General features: G+C 47.8%; 1 protein-coding gene across 1 annotated transcript in view; it reads left to right on the top strand.

Moving 5' to 3' along the window:
* LOC138480898 (putative defense protein Hdd11-like) overlaps nucleotides 1-21,780 on the top strand; it is a 144,088-nt gene that overhangs the window by 103,742 nt on the left and 18,566 nt on the right. The window contains exon 3 of the mRNA XM_069612692.1: nucleotides 5,535-5,650. Within this exon, the coding sequence (XP_069468793.1) occupies nucleotides 5,535-5,650 (116 nt within the window). The remainder of the gene's footprint in view (nucleotides 1-5,534; nucleotides 5,651-21,780) is intronic.

Genomic DNA, 21,780 nt, shown 5'->3' with positions numbered 1-21,780 from the left:
GGAAGAATGTCTCCCATGCCAAGAGGAATCTGACAGACACAGAAAGAGTATACTCCCAAGCAAAAAAGGGGTGCCTAGTGATTTTCTGTGCATCTGATCATCAACCTTTTTTTTTTAAATAAATTTGTATTTATAACTTCCGTTTACAGCAAGTGCTGTAACCAATGTAATAACGATGTATACAACTCATAGTCTTTCAAAGTACCATAAACCAGTTCATAGATATAACATAGATCAATATAGTTAACATAGTTCTGGTTTAAGAAGGAAAAACAAAAGCCATGTCAAACTTCCAACTCTATCTAAAACATAGTCAAATGGAGTTTTAAAATACCCGAGCTACAGATGAGCACAATCCACAGAATCAAACATGTACCAGACAAACAAACACTGAACTCATACAAAAAAACGAAGTTGCCACATCATACTCAAAAACAGAACAGCACACGACTCAGAACAAACCGAAGAGACCATACGGTTCATTGAATGCTGACCATATTTCTTCAAATACGTGTGAATTCTCCCTCTTTCTGTATTACTTTGTCAAAAACCTTTGTTTTTGTATGGCAAAGCATTTACTACTGTGGTGGGTCACCAGGCACGCCCCACCATTTACTGAAATTCGTGTTTGAAAATGTCCTCATGGATTGAATGGTAAGGTATGCTCCAGGCTGGGCAACCCCACAACCCTGCTGATTATTTCCTGCACGTCCCCCAAGAAATTCCGAGAGTGTGCCATCTGTGGCAGGGGAGCACATCAGATACGTTGTTCACAATAGGAGACATCACACTACCTCACTGGAGGAACTGACTGAAATATCCAAGCAATACCCCACTCTCCGACTAAATATGCCTCTGTTACGCATGTAGAGATGGCTCCACACTTACAAAATGGGGAGTAGTATGCCTGATGTAAATATTCAAGAGATGAACATTTTGAAGTTGATTACGTCTCGTTTATTGACCACTTTAAATGGTCTTTTGCTGAGAGACCAAATTATGTTGATGCCTGGTCGATGTGCCTCATGAAAGACCGCGTGGAATTGTGGCAACAAAGTGCTTGATGAGGCAAAAGGTGTGGATTGCGACACACGAGAATCAAGTTGACAAGACTCTCAAATTATACCGGACCTGTCAAGTGTTATGCAGCAGGTTAAGCATGAGCCCTTCCAAATGTCAGCATTCTGGCAAGGTCTATGGGAAGAAGCTGCTATTGATTTCTATAGGCTGCTAGCTACAGCATTATGCATATGAGTGGACATCGATGAATATTCCAGGGTGCTCCGAACTTCACGTCATCTCCTGCACAGCAGCTGTGTCTGCCATGCCAGCACAAGACAACATCATTTCAGCATGTGGGGTGCCAACATTGTGAAGTCTGACGATGGTGTCCTGTTCAATGGGCCTGGCATTAAGCTGTTGGCAAATTACTTTGGATGCTGTGTGGATGTAGATTTAAGTAACAAGTGCAGTGGAACGATTTAAGGGAAAGTTAAAGAAGATGGTGCAGATCCCTCAGTCATGGACTGTGTCAATTTTAAGGAGCTACCAGAACACACCTGATGGTAATGCAAACAGATGGCCTTTGCGACCCAGACAAGTTGTGAGAACCCATATTCCATATTTGTCTGATCATTCTCAGGCTCCAAGGGACGTGAAATAATTGCGACATGCAGAAGGTGCACATCAGAGGAAAAAATGAAAGCATATATGACGTGATGGGGGCCATGATCCCAGCTTGCAGGACCTACAAGGTCACCATCAGGAATTTCTCACATTTTGAATGATTGGGGAAGCAGAACTCCCTATTGCTTTTTTCCCATATCCCTTGGAAGACTTCATCTATGGACACTCCACTTGTTATTGATGGCTCCGATCGAGAACAACCCTCCACTGAGTGGTGCCTACTCTAGTATCACATTAACTGATGGAAGCTTAATTTCTTGTACACAAAAGTCAAAATTACAATGCCCTTCTGTTACATCTCCAAGCTCTCCTTATCCATTTTTATAAACAGGGCATCCCAGGGAACAGCCAGTTTAATTTCCATGCTGGAAAATATTCTATTGCCTCAGAAACACCGACATGAAACCAACAAACTCACATTCTTGAATTGCTACTTCCTCATTTATATGGACATAAAAAACCAAATCCAAATAGTGCAAAGCATTCAGGACTGAGGCTCAATGTTGTGCTCTAAACTGCAAAGACAGCATTGCATTGGCATCTGTGTCAAATGCCCAGGGTATCGCCAGACACGGGGCCCCATTGCACCAGGCCCACAGAATGCCATTTAGTCCACCAATTCAAGTTCATATGGAACAAACACAGACTCAGACCTCACAGGGCACATACCACGAGAAACCTGAGGCTACACTCACATTTACTCCCCTGGGATCCTCTGTTCAGGTGGCCGGGGAAGTGCCATTGCTTTTGGATCCGGACCCTGGGGGTGAACAAGTGAGGGAGGACCACCTGAGTGGAGGTGTCCTTGGGGATTGGAAAGAGGGCATCTGAGGCGGAGACATGGTATCCCCCTTCCTGATAATGACCTTTCCAACCCCCCCCCCCCCACAGTCTTTATAGGGTATATTCAAGCAAACACTACTCCTTTCCCTAAACACTATTCAAATACTGAGACGAAGAGGAAATCAAGAGGAGTACAGATTTCCCATGAAAGACACCACTATGGTACTGGGATGAGGAAGATGCAGATCCAGGCACACCAACATTCACAATGGACATGTCTCACTAACGAGGCCAGACAGGCTTCATCTATGCCCACTTGCAGCCGTTAACCATTTAGATATAAAAGGAACACACATACTTTCCAAAGAGCGTGAGTTGGAGGGCATATTGCAGCAGAACCAGGAACCAGTCCAAGGAGAACGGGTTGCCGAAATGCTGAGGGCTGTTGGTGAACCCGAGGAAAGCTTGGCTCCATGGAGCCGGAGGTGTCTGCAGGAGGAAGCTGAGGGGCATGCTTATCCCTTGTTGCATGCTGCCCAGTCAATGCTCGCCCCCCTGTGTAAGAATAATAGCCCAGGAGGGTCAGAGGGGTAGGGGGAAGACCCTGACCTCAGACAAAAGGACTGTCACGAAAGGAAAACTGAAGGAGGCTGTTAACTCCTTTGCCGGTAAAGAAAAGATGGTATACATTCTATCAGAGTGAAGCACGAGTGAAAGTACGCTTCATTGAAAGTCTTCAGTAGCCAGTTTAACCAATGAACAATGCGAAAAGGATACCACTAATAAGAGGACAATATTAATTTGGAAAGAAACAGTATCACAGATTTGTCACGTATAAGTATATATATATTTGAAAGTCTCTGTGGAAGCAAAGGAAAGCGCTGCGATGGCAGGGGAGCTGTGTGTGGCTGAAAACGGAGCAAAATAGAAATCCTGACAGGAGCTCATCGTTGGGAGGGGAGCGGGATTAAAATTGATGTAAAGTGCAAAGTGGCAGTAGAAAAAAGAAGGCTACATGAAAATTGAAGTAAGAGCAAAACTGTTCATCAGTTCACCAAGAGTGTTGAAAAGCATTGGGGTGGCCGCAGGCAGGAGGCTGATCAAGGAGAGCCGAAGAGACCCCACCCTAATACACTGTGAGACAACCTGTAATGGGTGGATTGTGTGGTCTGCGAACTGCGCCATGACCAGGGGAGGCCTAAGTATAAGAAGGACTTGGTTTTGCACGGGGAAGGGAGTCTCGTAAGCAAGAAGTGAAGAGTTATATTTTCCAAAGGAACCGTTGTGAATTAAGGTCTCATTTGAGCTACTGAAGTTGAAAGTCAGAAGGACTTGGTTTTGCTTGTGGAAGGGAGTCCCGCAAGCAATAAGATAAGAGTGATATTTTCCAAAGGAACTGTTGCGAAATATACTTTTGTGTTTGAAAATAAAGTAACCTTTAACATTGGCATATTGAAGGTTAACCAGGAGGGTCCAAGCTCAAGACAAGGGAAGCCTGAGAGACCCTGTGAAAAAGTAAATCCAGATAAGGAAAGGTACTGTGATTTTTGCCAAGTGAATCCTAAGAACTTGTGCAACTTTCTTAACCTCTGTGTCTTCAACTTGCGGAAGGGGGCTTTGGAAGAGCACCATTTTCACATTGACTTTGTTTTGAACACTGTTAAGTTGGCCAAATCCCACACACCCGATTACTTTGTTGAAGTGAGGGCAGGCATACGTTTTGGCACAGGCAGTAGTTTTCTTAGACTTCCCTTAGTTTTCTTTTCATTAGGGAACCTTCCCTCCTTAGAGTTAAGTAAAGATAGGTATTATTCCATCCTGACCACCAGAAATAAAGGTTTTCCAAATCTATCCATTTGTCTGTGTCATCTCTTAATACCATGCCTGTCTCACACCACCTTCATTTATTTGTAAGTCCTCAAAAGTGCACTTTCTTGGCCTGTCTGAAAACAATAGCATGGCCCAAATGCCCTCCTGTTCCCATGGACCGGACCCCGACTTGAACACTCCCTCCTAAAACCTATTCATCAAATACAGTGCGGTCCCAGTGAAATGTGTGGCAGATTAACATGGGTAAGAAAAAATGACTGTTTATACATCTGTCAGTATGTTTGTTATTCAGGCCTTCAATCCTGTGGTTAGTTGGTATGTCCATCCATGTGGCTGTCCATTTGGCCGCCACTGCTTGTGTTCTTTGTAGGAGTCTGGGATTTACAGTTTAGAATTATCTTTGCGCTACTTCTGGGGAATGTTTTACTCAACGATGAATGACCCACCCAGCAGACTCTTTGCTCTTCCTTCTCCGGTGACATCAGAACCAGGCCCTTCCGATACATCATCAGTGGAGCCTGGCACACAGTATGCGACAGTTGACCTGCTGCCTGATACCAAGCAATGGAACACTCTGCTGGGTATACAGAGGGAGCCATAACGTCACAACCTCTTGTTGCCCATGTCTTGGTACGCACTGATCACCAGATCTGGGTAGCCGGCACCTGCAGAGATCTGTGCACATATGCATTTACTCAATTAACAAAGCCTTTTGTCAGCAAATCAAGGGCTGCAATACCTACTTCAGGGGAAGCACCCCTGATGCCCTGCTAAGTGGCCATGACCGCACTATCTTCTCTCTTTCGTTTACTCCAGTAACAAAGCTTAGCGCATTGAACCCAGAATCTAAAAATATGTTGTGTCGCTATTCATGCCTCTGAAGCACCAGGGCCACCACCAAGAGCCTCAACTTTTAGCTACACTCAAGAAATTATTCTCAAGGGCCTATTCCCTGGAATTGGAACTATATAATGTCTCAATTAGTAAAAGAACACAGATTTCGTTGAAAAACATAAACAGGCAGAATGGGATTATATTTCGATGCTGAGTTTTCTTGATTCGTTGCTTCCTGCACGCATGTATCTGTACTTTGAAAAGTAAATTACATTTTCTTCTCTCTTTAAAATGGGATGTTTGCTTGGTAGTAAGGCAACAGTATTTGCACAGGTACTTTTATGACAAAAAAGGACTTCTTCTATATACCGCAATCTTATAAGCAACATATTTTCTCTTAGTGTCCACTAAACGTAAGAGGTGCGATTACTCACGCCAACACGAACGTGAAGACAAATTCCACAACCTACACCTGGCTTCCTCCGGATTCCAATTGTCCAAACGTCATCATGTTCAAGTAAGTGTTTCTCGGAGTAGGAAAACATACATTGGTGTAATTGATGCAGATGTTTTTATGAATATGCAGGTTCATTTTGGAGAATTTGTCATCTTTACGCTCTGGATTAAGGCCCCCATGACTATGCTTTGCAGAAGAAAACCTAATTACCAGATGCTTCTTGGTTGTTATCTCCCTAAACTTTAAGAGATCCTGCAACCGTTTGGGGGGATTTTGTGTATGACTCCTGATATGACATCTCTGGAATCTATTGGTCTGCACATGCACATTCGTAGGGATCACGTGCTTGTTTTAAATGTTGCTGGTATTGTATAAAGGTCTATTCACTTGCATTAGGCACTCCACACCTTTGAAATATCCATAACTCCTTGCTCTAATGTAATTGCTGAGGATTGTCTCCTCTCTTCAGAGGTAGTGTTTCTGGCAAAGGCTAGCAGTCCCCCACAAGACGTCTTCTCATGAAACTATTCTGTATACTGTTAGGATGGGGGATCTGAATGTTTCATTCTAGTCTACACTTGGCTATTTGGGACTCAGGCCCCTCAACCCCTTCTCTTCATTCAGGAAGCCCTAAGGCTAGAAACAGAACGTCTATTGCCAATGGTTACCAAGGGACCATGGAGTTCTGAGGGGGACTGTGCTTGTCATTCAGTTCTCATCCCTACATAAATATTAGAAAGAACGAATACAAGCACTGACGGAGCCAAACGATTTGGCAATTGTTTAGGTGCTGTCAGCTAAAGTACTGTACTGGCCCGCAGTGTACATCTGGCAACGTAGTCAGTCTGATTCCTGAGAAGTGGGAGATAGGCTTGCAGCTACTTTCAGCAGGAGGCAGGCATGGCATCTATAAATGTGTTGCTGTTAGGAAAGATTTTCTTTTTTGCAACTTTTCCTACATAATATTGTATGAAACCCCATTCTTTTTGCTCTGTTTTTGATCCTGTCATGACTTTTTGAAGGGAAGCAAAGCCTTCAGTTTCACTACCCTTGCCTTTTGCTCCCCTGTTATGGGGAATCTGATCAGTCTTACAGACTATCAGTACTGTTTGCCTTTTGAATTCTTGTATTTTTAATATTGCACACAGCATCTTACAATGCAGGGCTAGGGGGATACTTTTGTATCACCCTAGCCTTTTACACAGAGGCTTTATGTTTACTTTTTTATATATATATATATATTTTCAAAAAAGGAGAAAAAAAAATATATATATATGATAAGCTGGTGGCTGCAGTTACATTTTTACAGTTTTTGCATTAGTTTTTATGCACACTTTCGCATTTACCGCCTATGGTTACTAAAAGTGTCTAAAGCCCTACAATGCAGTGCCATGAGATTTTTGCTTGTTCTTTGGCAATAGTGTAGTTTGGTTTTCTGCCTGCCCACATCATGAAAGTCGTTATAAGATTGTGCACTGTAAAGCTGCAGCACTCACAGGCTAGGGAGCCATTGTGTGTGTGGGCCAGGAAGGGAGATGGGGCTATCTAGTTCAAGTCCACATCCTTGGTGCCAGAGAGTCTGCTACTGGGGTCGGATGTGAAACCCATAGCTGGCCCTGATTGGACAACTATTGGTGGTTTGAATGGTGCAGATCCTTACCATTAATTGGCTTGCAGTTGCGTCCAGCTTGAATCTTGGATAAAAGGAAGACCTCTGCAGCTATTGGGGAGATCTAGGTGGGATCTATATAGGAGCAAAGAATCTCTTGAAGAAGTGCAGCATGCTGAAGATCCGAAGACGACGCCTGCAGTGGCCCAGCATCCCTTCCTGTGTCCGGCCCGGTGAATCCCTGCTCCTCTGCCTGATCTCCAAAGACCCTGAGTGGTGCTTCAGCCCTTGGACTAGTGGGACCAATTAGACTTGATGCCTCCTCGAGGATCCTGCCCTTCTGAGCCTTTGGAAGTGTCCCTGGACTGCCAGGTACACTGACCAGCTCTCTCGTAGGCTGCCTCCCCAGAACCATCACTATTCCAAATTGAAGTCTGTAAATTTAGTGGTAACCACTGTGAGAGAACGGATCTCAACGACCGGTGGGGGGTGTCTGTACTTCCGCTCCCTATATGGTGGAGGAGAGGCACAGGAGACCCCAGCCAAGATTCTCTATTCGGTAGCAATGGTCGAGCAATCAAGGCCTAGCTTCTCAGGAGGTGATGCAGGCTGGTTCTTAAGTACAGTGTATCCCCAAGCCCCCACAAAGGAATATCCACACTCTGTATTGGTTAGAACACAGTCTTTATATAATCAATAGTTAAGGTTATGTACATTCATCATGATAACTCACTTTGTACTCCGGCAAAATCTACAATGACAAATATTTACAATCCTAAAGTGGTACCACCCTAGATCTTATTGAAGTGCATGAACAATACTGTACAATGTCACACAGACCAGTAGAGTGAAACCAGCAATAGAGAGAGGAGAGAAAATAAGATGGTTCAGCAATAGGCAGAATACTGACCCCTACCACTAGGCACAGTTCTGTGTGGAGATCCCCCCACCTGGGCAACCTGTAAGGAAAGATATAGCTCAAGCCCAGTCCATATATTGCTCTGCAAGTCTTATTTTCCCCTATAATGTTTTTACCCCCCCAATGTACCTGGTGGAGTCGAGTTCCTCGAAAAGGCGTCGACAAGCGTCGAGGGACTCGCTGTTCGGCGACGGGGAATCGACGGCCCTTCTTGAATGCCTTCCCTTTCAAGCGGGAGGCACGGGGCGTCGAACGTCCGTCGACAAACGAGGTGGAACGATGTCGAAGAGGCGGCAGCTTCGTCCGAGCGGTGCTCGTCGGCGTCGGGGCGTCGGCGTCCTGCAAGGCGGAGGTGTGCGGGGCACCTCGATGACAATAGTTCTGGACCGCAAAGATTGTAGAGACGGGAGCCCAGCAAGGGCGTCGAGTCGTCCGAGTCTTTGAGGTCATCGGGTGGCGGGAAACCCACCGGCAGGTTTCTCCTCGGCGCGTTGGTCGTCCTCGACTTTCTCCGGCAGGATAAGCGGTCGACGATGCGGTCGAGAGAGTCCTTCGATTGAATGTTCTTAGGCAATGGAGCGGACGGCTCCGATCGTCGGCGGCACGGCGTCAAGTGATTCCCACGGCTGGGCAACACAACTTCGACGGGCCTCCAGCGGTTCCACAAACCTGCGAACCCTGGTCGACGGCAATGGACTTCGACGGCGTCGATGTCCGGGTGCTTCACTTCGATCTCCTCGGCAGTCCCGTCTCGGGTCGACAGCCTTTCGAGGATCTGTCTTCCAGGGCGCTTCGGCGAAGATGGAGCGGTGCTCGATGGTCCCTCGGAGCACGGGAAGAGGGCGCCTTACCAGGTCCTCTCTCGGGTCAGCCCTCGACGAATTCGACAGCCTTCGGATCGGTCGAAGCAAATGCCACAGCAAGTCTTCTTCTTCCAGCTGGACGTCGAGGATCAGCAGTTCCAGTTACTCGTAGAGTGGAGACTCCGCTCCCTGGCTGCTGTAGGAGCACAATGGTCGCTTCTCAACCAAAGGTCCCTTCTGAACTGAACACTCTTCCAGTGGTGAGAGGTCCCCAGATATACTATCCTCACTCTCATCCACGCTGCTGGCACACACTCAGCAGCCAATCATACTGCAGGGCATTCATGCAGTCAGTCAGCCAATCAGGCACACAGTGCATTCAGGCCACACTCCTCCCTTCCAGACACTCACAACAAGGAATGTGGATTGGGACAAGTACCCAGCCATTCAACACTACACACTGCATTCAGGCCAGTTTCGGGCAGGGCTGTCTCAGTCTTTGTCTCACATGCCAGAAACCAGACAACCACAACAAGAAGTGTATATTGGTCACACACTCCATTCACCCAGGTCCCACCCACAGGAGGTACCCACAACATACAGACACTGGGAAGGCTCCAGCCAGTCTAGCTGGGCCTTCACCACAATACCATACATGGAACTTCCACCCAACAGCCAGTCAGGGGGAAGGGACAGAGTCAGGGCTTCCCAGGACTTTGGGAAAAACAAGACAACAGGCAATAGAAAGCAAGAGGCCACAGGGGCCATCTTGTTTTCTATCAGGAATCAACAGATCCCAATGGCAGGGCCTGGGTATCCCAAAATGGAGGACACCCAGAGCACCTGTCAAGTTCAGCATGGAGCTGCCACCAGCCCATACCCTGCTCTGTGGGCCACCCACAGGTGCCCAAAAACATACACTAGGGGCACAGGGTTGTACCCCCCCACCCATGGGTGCCATAAGGGTATCCCATGGGTCTGTTCACCAAACCAAAAGAGAGCTGCACTGCCAGGAGTCCCAAATGGACTCCTGGGCAGAAAACATGACAGAACACACGATAAAAACAGTAATAGGACAAGGATTCAGAGGCCCTGTCCCTCAGATGCATTTCCAGCATCACAGTCGCCCCCCCCCCAGACTGAGGTGGAGGGTGTCTAATCTCCCACGGGATAGACACCCTCATCCAGACGGTCAACATACCTTCTGGAAAGGCCATCTGCATTATCGTGACTCTTCCCTGGTCTGTGCTCTATGGTGAAGTCTAGCCCTTGCAGGCTAATGGACCACCTGAGCAATTTCGGGTTCTCACCCTTCATCTGCATAAGCCACTTCAGGGGCTTATGATCTGTTTGGACCTTGAAGGTAGACCCCGTAAGGTAGGGCCTAAAACGCCTAAGGCTCCAAACTATGCTAAAACACTCCTTTTCAACAGTAGCCCACCTGAGTTCTCTACCCTTGAGTTGTCTACTGATGAATATGATAGGGTGTTCTCTCCCTTTGTCATCTAACTGGGACAAGACAGCTCCAATTCCGGTGTCGCAGGCATCCGTCTGGACGATAAAGGGTCGGCTGTAGTCAGGCGCACTCAACACAGGTGCCCTACACAGACTTTCTTTCAAGCCATCAAAGGCCCTCTGACAGTCTTCAGTCCAATTAACCTTCCTAGGCTGTTTGGGTGATGTTAGAGCTGTCAGGGGTGCAGCTATGGTTCCATAGTCTGCCATGAAATTGCGATAGTACCCAGTGAGGCCCAAAAAGGCTCTCACCTGGGTTTGAGTAGTGGGAGTCTCCCAGTTCTGTACATCCTGTACTTTACTGGAGAGAGGTTGGATTTGACCCCCTCCTACCTCATGACCAAGATAGGTAACTTTCCCCTGAGCTATCTGGCACTTGGTGGCCTTGATAGTGAGGTTAGCCCTTTTCAAGGCCTGCAACACCTTATCCAGATGTGTCAAATGCTCTTCCCAGGTGGAACTGTAGACGGCAATGTCGTCTAAGTAAGCCACACAAAAGGCTTCCAGCCCACTGAGCGCATGGTTGACCAATCTCTGGAAGGTGGCAGGGGCATTCTTCAACCCAAAGGGCATGACCCTAAACTGGTAGAGTCCCTCAGGTGTGGAGAATGCCGTCTTTTCCTTGGCATGGTCCGTCAGAGCTATTTGCCAATAGCCTGAGGTAAGGTCAAAGGTGCTCACAAATTTGGCAGCACCTATAGTGTCCACAAGCTCATCAGCCCTGGGCAATGGGTGCGCGTCAGTTTTGGTGACGGCATTGACTCCTCGGTAGTCCACACAGAACCTCCAATCCTTGGTACCCGCCTGGGAACTTGCCTTAGGGACAAGGACCACTGGACTGGACCAGGGACTGGTTGAGGGTTCAATAACACCCAGATCCAACATCTTGGCGACCTCAGCCTGGATGTGGTTTTTGACGGTATCTGACATCCGATAGCTCCTGTTTTTGACAGGCACACTGTCACCAGTGTCAATTTCGTGCTTACACCACGGTGTAAGGCCTGGTGTCAGTGAAAACAGAGAGGCGTACTGTTGGAGCAAAGCCCTACAGGCCCTCTGTTGCTCTGTTGTCAAATCTGGAGAGAGATGTACTCCCTCCACTGAGCCATCCTGAGGGTTGCTATGCAGCAAATCAGGAAGGGGCTCACTCTCATCCTCTTCTTGCCCTGAAGCTAGCAAGAGACATGAGACCTCTGCTCGCCTGTGGAAAGGCTTGAGCCTGTTGACATGGAATACCTGAGGGGCTACCCCAGAGGCACCCATGTCAACCAGATAATTGACTTCGCCCATCTTGGAGATTATCCTGAAGGGTCCAGTCCATTTGTCGGCCAAAGCCCTAGGCTTTGTAGGCTCCATCACAAGGACTTCCTGTCCCGGAGTCCAATCCACTTGCGAGGCTTTAAGGTCATGCCAGTACTTATTCAATTCCTGGCTGGCCTTGAGATTTGCTGTTGCCTGACCCATCATCTGTGTCATCCTCCGCCTGAGGCCTAACACGTAGTCCCCCACTTGCTTGGCGGGACCTGGAGGGGTGGCTTCCCAGCCTTCTCGGATCAAGGCGAGGGGCCCCCTCACGGGATGTCCAAAGAGTAACTCAAAGGGGCTGAAACCAACACCCTCTTGAGGTACCTCTCTGTAAGCAAACAGCAGGCATGGCAGGAGGAGATCCCATTTCCTCCTTAGGGGCTCTTCCAAAGCACCTAGCATGCCCTTGAGAGTTTTGTTAAATCTCTCAACCAGACCATTGGTCTGGGGGTGGTAAGAGGTGGAGAACTTGTAGGTTACCCCGCACTCTTTCCACATGGTTTTCATGTAACTCGACATGAAGTTGGATCCTCTGTCAGAGACAACTTCCTTGGGGAATCCAACACGGGTGAAAATGCCCAGGAGAGCCCTGGCAACCACCTTGGCCGTAACCGTCCGAAGGGGTATCGCCTCAGGGTACCTGGTGGCATGATCTACCAAGACCAGGATGAACCGATGTCCACCTGAAGTGGGAGGGTCAAGTGGACCGACGATGTCGATGCCCACCCTCTCAAATGGGGTGCCAACCATTGGCAACGGCTGCAGTGGGGCAATGACACTGCCTCCAGTCTTGCCAGACAACTGACAAGTTGGGCAGGTCCTGCAGTGGGACTCCACTTCTACTCCCATCCGTGGCCAGTAGAAATGGGCAGAGAGCCTCTGCTTAGTCTTCTTGGTCCCAAGATGACTAGCCAAGGGCACCTCATGCGCCAACTGCAGTAGGAAGGGCCTGTAAACCTGGGGTACCACCAACCTCTTGCGGGCACCAGGTTCAGGATTAGTGGGCTCACTAACAAGGAGCTCACCCTCCCAATAAATCCGGAAATTCCTAGGCACCTCTCCTTGTGCCTGGGCCAGGGCCTGTTTCCTCAGTCCCTCGAGAGAGTGGCACTCTCTCTGCCCCTTACAGAAGTCCGCCCGGGAGGGTCCCCCTTCAGCTAACAAGCATTGAAGGTCGGGATGATCCTCCGGGTTAAGAGCCTCTCCCACAGGAGAGTCTTCTGCCTTTTCTCCCAAAGGAGTTGAGTTGGGGTTTCCCACTGGACCCAGCCCGTCCTGAGCATGGATCCCAATGGGTGCAGCAGGAAGAGAAGGGGCTCCCTCCACAGAGGTGGCCTTCTTGGTCTTCCGCCTTCTTGCCTTAGGCCTTGCCTTTGGCTCGGGTATCTGACCCACAGCCGGTCCCGATGTCACCTGTGATCTAGTGACGGCAGCAGCAGTCATGGGAAGACCATCCGAGATCAACCCCAACTCTACTAGATCATTCCCTAACAAAATGTTAGCAGGGACATTGTCCTGAACCAGGACAGGAAGCTTCGCTGTCTTGTCGCCAATCATGAGTGTGACTAAGGCTACAGGGGATAATTTGGGAGGCCCACCAGCTAACCTGGTGGTTTGCAGAGGAGCACCTTCATAGTCCTCTGGCCTGAGCAGGGTCCTGTCCACCACTGTCATGCTTGCCCCAGTGTCTCTCAAACCAGTAGAAGGCTGGCCATTCAAGAGGACACTTCTCAAAAATCTACGGGTGTTCTGTGGGATAGTCGCCAGTACTTCTGCGTACTGGTCCCAGGCCCCAAGGGACACTAAGGAAATCTCCACCGGAGCACCAAATGTGATACCGGCAGAGGAGGGGAGGACAGTGGCCTCCACCTCAGACACGGGGTAAGGGTAGGTCAGGCTGACAGCCTGTACTCCAAGTGCCTTACCTTTACACTTGGGGTCACCCCTTTTGTGATCCAGAGCCCCACAGTCCCAACAAGCGCCAGGAGTGCGGGGTACGGTACTGGAACCACTGGGAGCCTGCTTTGCAGCAGGTGGACCACTACTCTTATTCCCACCCCCAGATGACTTATCCCCACTAGATTTTTGGGTCTTAGGAGAGGAAGGTTTTGGTTTACCCGACTGTGATTGCTTGGGGGACTCCTCAGCTTTCTGAGAGGCCCCCTTCTCTTTGTCCTTGTCCTTCCCACTGGAGTCCTTAGGGGACACCCGGTGGGAGACCCACTTGTCAGCCAACCTAGCCAGCTTAAAGGGGTCCAAAATGTTCTGGTCAGCCACATACTGACGCAGCTCTGGTGAACAGGCTTCAGAGAAATGCTCAAAAAACAAGAGATGGGACAATTCAACAAAAGTCTTAACCTTGTATCCATCGATCCACCCCATCATGTTCATGTGCGCAGCACTCACCCAGTCAACCCAAGACATATTCTCCTTTTTCTTAAAATCCCTGAACCTTCTAAGGTATTGGGTAGGTGTCTTGCCGAACTTGGCAATCAAAGCAGACTTCATACACTCGTACTGACCCCTTTCTTCCACACTCAGCTTTAGAATACAGTCATACCCGGTTGGAGGCACTCTGCTTAACAAACACTTCACCCAATCTCTTTTATCCACATCATGAATCTCACAAGCCATTTCAAACGCTTCAATCCATTGGAGGATATCCGAACCCTCCACAAATACACCAACCAAATCTTTCATAAACTTGGTGGCTGGGGACCTGACACTCTCACTGGATCTAGCTGAAGTCTCCACTCTAGCTTTCTCTAGCTGGATCCTCTGACATTCAGTGTCCTGGCTCTTGAGTTCAAGGTCCTTATTTTTGAGTTCAAGATCCCTATTCTTGAGCTCCACTTGTTGAGCCAACTCCTCTTTCTTAAGCTCAGCATCTATTTCCAACTTGCGATATTCAAAGGCCAATTTCATCCTTAATAACTCAAGCTCTAAGGAATTGCTGGAGTTTGGAATAGAGACAGCAGGAATGGCGGCATTCCCAGAAACAGATTCAGCTGAAACCCCAGGGGCAGAGTCTTCATTGGTTGCATTCCCCCCCTCATCAAGAGTTTCACTATCAGTCTGGTAGTCCACCAGGGCAGCTATCAGCTCAGCCCTAGACTTATCCACAAAGTCTAACTCCCTAGCTTCACAAGCACTCTGGAGAGCCTCCAAGCTCATCCGAGTTAATTTGCCATTCGCAATAGACTCCATTGTTTGTAATGCAGTTACCTTGTACACAACTAAACCTTAATTCAATAAAGGGCAAATATCCTTTGTAAGTGGCACGGTTATACACTGATTCTTAAAACCATAAGCATCCCACCGCTGCCACCAGTGTGAGAGAACGGATCTCACCGACCGGTGGGGGGTGTCTGTACTTCCGCTCCCTATATGGTGGAGGAGAGGCACAGGAGACCCCAGCCAAGATTCTCTATTCGGTAGCAATGGTCGAGCAATCAAGGCCTAGCTTCTCAGGAGGTGATGCAGGCTGGTTCTTAAGCACAGTGTATCCCCAAGCCCCCACAAAGGAATATCCACACTCTGTATTGGTTAGAACACAGTCTTTATATAATCAATAGTTAAGGTTATGTACATTCATCATGATAACTCACTTTGTACTCCGGCAAAATCTACAATGACAAATATTTACAATCCTAAAGTGGTACCACCCTAGATCTTATTGAAGTGCATGAACAATACTGTACAATGTCACACAGACCAGTAGAGTGAAACCAGCAATAGAGAGAGGAGAGAAAATAAGATGGTTCAGCAATAGGCAGAATACTGACCCCTACCACTAGGCACAGTTCTGTGTGGAGATCCCCCCACCTGGGCAACCTGTAAGGAAAGATATAGCTCAAGCCCAGTCCATATATTGCTCTGCAAGTCTTATTTTCCCCTATAATGTTTTTACCCCCCCAATGTACCTGGTGGAGTCGAGTTCCTCGAAAAGGCGTCGACAAGCGTCGAGGGACTCGCTGTTCGGCGACGGGGAATCGACGGCCCTTCTTGAATGCCTTCCCTTTCAAGCGGGAGGCACGGGGCGTCGAACGTCCGTCGACAAACGAGGTGGAACGATGTCGAAGAGGCGGCAGCTTCGTCCGAGCGGTGCTCGTCGGCGTCGGGGCGTCGGCGTCCTGCAAGGCGGAGGTGTGCGGGGCACCTCGATGACAATAGTTCTGGACCGCAAAGATTGTAGAGACGGGAGCCCAGCAAGGGCGTCGAGTCGTCCGAGTCTTTGAGGTCGTCGGGTGGCGGGAAACCCACCGGCAGGTTTCTCCTCGGCGCGTTGGTCGTCCTCGACTTTCTCCGGCAGGATAAGCGGTCGACGATGCGGTCGAGAGAGTCCTTCGATTGAATGTTCTTAGGCAATGGAGCGGACGGCTCCGATCGTCGGCGGCACGGCGTCAAGTGGTTCCCACGGCTGGGCAACACAACTTCGACGGGCCTCCAGCGGTTCCACAAACCTGCGAACCCTGGTCGACGGCAATGGACTTCGACGGCGTCGATGTCCGGGTGCTTCACTTCGATCTCCTCGGCGGTCCCGTCTCGGGTCGACAGCCTTTCGAGGATCTGTCTTCCAGGGCGCTTCGGCGAAGATGGAGCGGTGCTCGATGGTCCCTCGGAGCACGGGAAGAGGGCGCCTTACCAGGTCCTCTCTCGGGTCAGCCCTCGACGAATTCGACAGCCTTCAGATCGGTCGAAGCAAATGCCACAGCAAGTCTTCTTCTTCCAGCTGGACGTCGAGGATCAGCAGTTCCAGTTACCCGTAGAGTGGAGACTCAGCTCCCTGGCTGCTGTAGGAGCACAATGGTCGCTTCTCAACCAAAGGTCCCTTCTGAACTGAACACTCTTCCAGTGGTGAGAGGTCCCCAGATATACTATCCTCACTCTCATCCACGCTGCTGGCACACACTCAGCAGCCAATCATACTGCAGGGCATTCATGCAGTCAGTCAGCCAATCAGGCACACAGTGCATTCAGGCCACACTCCTCCCTTCCAGACACTCACAACAAGGAATGTGGATTGGGACAAGTACCCAGCCATTCAACACTACACACTGCATTCAGGCCAGTTTCGGGCAGGGCTGTCTCAGTCTTTGTCTCACATGCCAGAAACCAGACAACCACAACAAGAAGTGTATATTGGTCACACACTCCATTCACCCAGGGCCCACCCACAGGAGGTACCCACAACATACAGACACTGGGAAGGCTCCAGCCAGTCTAGCTGGGCCTTCACCACAATACCATACATGGAACTTCCACCCAACAGCCAGTCAGGGGGAAGGGACAGAGTCAGGGCTTCCCAGGACTTTGGGAAAAACAAGACAACAGGCAATAGAAAGCAAGAGGCCACAGGGGCCATCTTGTTTTCTATCAGGAATCAACTGATCCCAATGGCAGGGCCTGGGTATCCCAAAATGGAGGACACCCAGAGCACCTGTCAAGTTCAGCATGGAGCTGCCACCAGCCCATACCCTGCTCTGTGGGCCACCCACAGGTGCCCAAAAACATACACTAGGGGCACAGGGTTGTACCCCCCCACCCATGGGTGCCATAAGGGTATCCCATGGGTCTGTTCACCAAACCAAAAGAGAGCTGCACTGCCAGGAGTCCCAAATGGACTCCTGGGCAGAAAACATGACAGAACACACGATAAAAACAGTAATAGGACAAGGATTCAGAGGCCCTGTCCCTCAGATGCATTTCCAGCATCACAACCACAAGTTGAGTTTTCCCTGAATTTCAGCTTCTCACCTTCAAGGGAACCGGTCGTGCAGTAGCAGCTGTGAACATGACTGGAAAGACTCCATTTGTTGTCTACAAACAGTGATCGTCGCAGGAACTTGCCTTCCTCATCCCATAAAGTGTCCTAAGAATTCCTGCATCATTGGATTCTGCATTCCTTCACAGACAGGGGTTGCATCTTGCATTACCAGCGGAACGGAAGAATCTGCAACTCCTGGGCACCTCCCACTGGAACCAATAGCAGAAGATCAAGCCCCCAACAACATCCAGATGATCAGCAAAAACATTGAGGAAAACCGGAATCAGGGGGTTGTTTAAGCATCAGTGTGCATACCCCCTTCCCCCATCTGTCCTCCGTAGGATAACATTGGGAAAAAGTCCCTTAGTCTCCTATCACCATTCCGATCCATTCGTCGTCAAACCAGGGTTGGGTATTCTGCCTTGAGTATGGAAGCATGGCAAACACTTACCATTTTGTTGGTAAATTGTTGTGGAACGTTTAAAAGAGTTTGGGCCTCATCACAAGTTGTGCGGAGTGGTTAATGCAGTGATAATGCTATTACTGCCACATTACTGCTCTGCCCAATCACGAGTTGGGTGGAAAATGGGAGTTTTACCCCCAGCATTAAGTTGGAGGTAAATATCACAATGTTTTGGTCATTTTCAGCGCTATTTGCAATGGAACCAATGGGAATGGGAATTTATCCCGCCCCCCCCCCCGGCAACTCTCAGTCCAGTTCAAATTTCACAGGACCGAATTGCGATAACACTAATTGCGGTGGGCAGTGTCATGATGAGGCCCCACCCCAAGCTCATTGCATCCTTTCTAAAGAGAACTCATAATGGTGAGAAACCCTGTGACTTTTGGGCACAAGGCCCTATTCATCTTATGATTTGGACTTCTCAATTTAGAATATTATTCTTGTGATTGGTCCCCATCATTTACTGCACCTAACATACTTACCTTCTTTTCTTGATTAAGTTATCTGATGTTTATTAAGTGAACCTATGGTGATTGTAGATATTTGGATTATGGAGTGTTGTGTGATTATACTACCTACTAGATTCATTTTTCAGTGTATCCATGGGGCCTTAAATAAATAATTATATGTTTATAACTGACTGCCCAAATTTTATAATTGTGTGTCATACTGTGTGTACTCATTGAGGGCCCCTGACCATGCTTACACTCTCCTCAGACTAAGCCTTGACCTCTCTCCACTCTACCTTGATTGGTTTTATTTGTATTTTTGTATTTGTTTTACATTTATATTGCACTTTACTCCAAAGCGCTGCACAGAACACACTTACAATATAATTAAATTAGCTTTTTAGGCTGTACGAAATTTACAAAATCTATATCAAGAGCAGAGGAGATGGCTCTTAAGAGCAGTGGGAAAAAGAGAGGAAGAAGTAATAGAAAGAAGAAAGGGGGGAGCATTCCAGTGGAGTGGGGCAAGCAAAGAAAAAGAGCGAAATTGTGATTGAGCACAGGGGGAGTGAGACTGATAACAAAAATAAAGACTTAGAGCGAAGAGAATGAGAGGGAAGATAAAAAGAGACAAGAGGCAAAAGATAAGAAGGCGCAAGGCCTTAAAGAGATTTAAAAACAATACAGAGAAAAATTAATTTGAGGTGATAATGGAAAGAAAGCCAGCCAAGAGAAGATAGGTACAGTGAAATAGAGTCACGAGAAGAGTGAATACAGAAGGTGAATAGAAGCATTGAAGTCAGACTTTAAAGTAGCTAAGCGAGAAACAGGAAGACCAAAGAGTGTGGTAGAGCAAAAGAATAGGCGTGAGAAAATAAGTGAGGAGATCAAAACTTTTGTGGTGTTAAAGTAAGAACGGGATGAGAATTACAAATATTAAAGTGATGATAGCGACAAGAACGGGAGATGGTGGAAATGTGATGCGAAAAAGATAAATCATTATCAAGATATAGACCAAGGTTTTGAGCGGTGCTCGAGATGGGTAGTAGAGAAGGAGGAAAAGGGACAAAAGAAGGGGGGAGGGTGAATAGCGTTAGCAGGGAAAAAAAGAACTTTGGTTTTGGTCACATTTAAAACAAGAAAATGTTCAGACATCCAGGCTTTAATGGCTAAGAGACAGGAAATAAGATTGTCATGGATAGAAGGCAAGAAAGAAGAGGACGACAGAAAATGTTGTGTATCATCTGCATATTAGTGATGCAATAGCCCAAAAGATGAAATATTAGCAGCAAGAGAAGTGTAAAGAAAAGGGCCTAAGACAGAGCCTTGAAGAACACAGTGAGAAGAGGTAAAGTATCAGAAGAAGACCCAGCCCAATATGCAGGGTATCTACAGGTGGATAGATGGGGATAATACCAAGATAAAACAGAACCAGAGAAACCAAAAGAAAAGAGAGAAGATAAAAGTAGGATATCATCCACTGCGTCAATCTCAGCAGAAAGCAGTGAGTCACATGCAGAAAAAAGAGCAGTTTCAGTTGAATGGTGAGGACGAAATCCAGACTGGAACAAGGAAGAATAGAGTTATCCATTACAAAAGTGTAGACCTGAGATCAGACAAGACGTTCATGTAGTTTAGAAAGATTGGGAAGAAGAGAAATAAGTCAGAAATAGGTTTTAGTTAACCTCTCAAAGCTCCCTGTTCATCAGAACTAGGGTGGTTTCCTAGAATCTATTAGAAATCCACCTTAACAGTCGCCTAGCCCAATCCCACCCCACTGATGCTTCTCATCACTGACCCCCAACCACTGAATCCCAATCACTGATCCTCCCCTCAGTGAGCCCATTCACTGATGCACTCCTTCCTTCCCTAGTGCTTTGCTTCCCTTATGCAGTCCACTACCCAAACCCCCTAATGCTGCTCCTCAAATCCCATCACCCCTTTACCCAGCCCACCTCTCCCTTCGTGCCATTTTTTGAATGGTGAGCTCCACTCTTCATAACCCGTTTCGTTCTCCAGTCACAAATCCCATCACCCCGCCCGCCCTGCCTGCCTCTCTCCTCAAGCCGTTACTAAATGGATGGTTTCACTTCCCACAGCTGCCTACCAACTATTGGCCCCTGGTACTTCCCAACACACCCGCATCTCCCCAACCTCCTCACCTCTTACTTTTCTGATGCTCAGTAGTGCCGCACACTGCTGCATTACCTGGGCATGCGGCAGCAGAACAAATGATGGACTGCTGTCAAAGATTGCCACAAAAGGAGGGCACATATTTGCCCACCCACGATTCTGTGCGGTTCGATCACCCTTCCTCTTAAAGCATACACTCTATCCTTTTTGCCTATTGCTGCTTTCCACCCTGCAGGATACACGTCACAACTTGTTTATAATGCAATACTGTATATATCCCAAATTATTGCCCCTGCTTCTCTCCATCTAATGACAACAGATGATTAATTTGTGGCATTTGCCACGCATTTGCCAAATCTGAAAAGACCCGGGGGCATATATATATATACATATATATATATATATATATAGTGTCAAAGGGGACACCGGTGGTCCTGACCTAATTGCATTGCACATCTCTTGTCAATCACTGTCATCCCCAGACATGCTGTCATTCAAAGAAGTGCTGCGCTACCTGACATAGAACTCACCACCACCGATAAAACCAGAGCCAGTGAACACCTCATACAACTAATAAACAATAAGTAGCCCAAATTGAAGCAATTATGTAAAATGAAATGTGTCATACAAAGGCAAATCGGATTTCTGGAAATGATTTTACTCAGATAACAGATCCGCGGTTCCTGATTGGTTGGTAAAGTTGGAGGAGATTTACACGTTGAGGGATTTATGGAGATTTTCCGGGTTTTCTGCCATGAATGGACTAGACAGAAATGGGTGCATTCACTTATTGAGAGCCAGTTGATGGATTTCAAAGCGGGCGCCATCTCAAGTCGAATATAATCCCTGCCTGTGTTATTGATGTTGGCCCTTGGAGGGTTTGACAGTGTGTTTTTGGTGCATCCAATGGCAATTCGTTGCAGTAGTTCAATATGGATGTTACCACTGCAAGAAGCAGTTCATTTTTTTGTTCAATATTTGGAGAAAAGTGTAAGGAGTAGAGATTCCCTCTTGTCAGGCTTGGGTGGTAGAAGACGCCGAGGCAAGTGTCCAAGTGTCCTACTTTCCCTACTGGTAAGGGGGCTGCGTGCAAGCTAGAAGTGAAATGACTGCAGAGCCCATGAGAAGGCTACTTGAGATAAGACGTTTGCAAGGCACTAGTGTGCCCCTGCTGCGTCACTTTGATGCAGAGCACAGTGTCTCCTGGTGATATTTGGTACCTACAAG

The sequence above is a fragment of the Ambystoma mexicanum genome, chromosome 5p, assembly GCF_040938575.1.
Source record: "Ambystoma mexicanum isolate Mex_15411 chromosome 5p, UKY_AmexF1_1, whole genome shotgun sequence".
Classification (NCBI taxonomy): domain Eukaryota; kingdom Metazoa; phylum Chordata; class Amphibia; order Caudata; family Ambystomatidae; genus Ambystoma; species Ambystoma mexicanum.
This window is presented reverse-complemented; position numbering and strand designations above follow the sequence as displayed.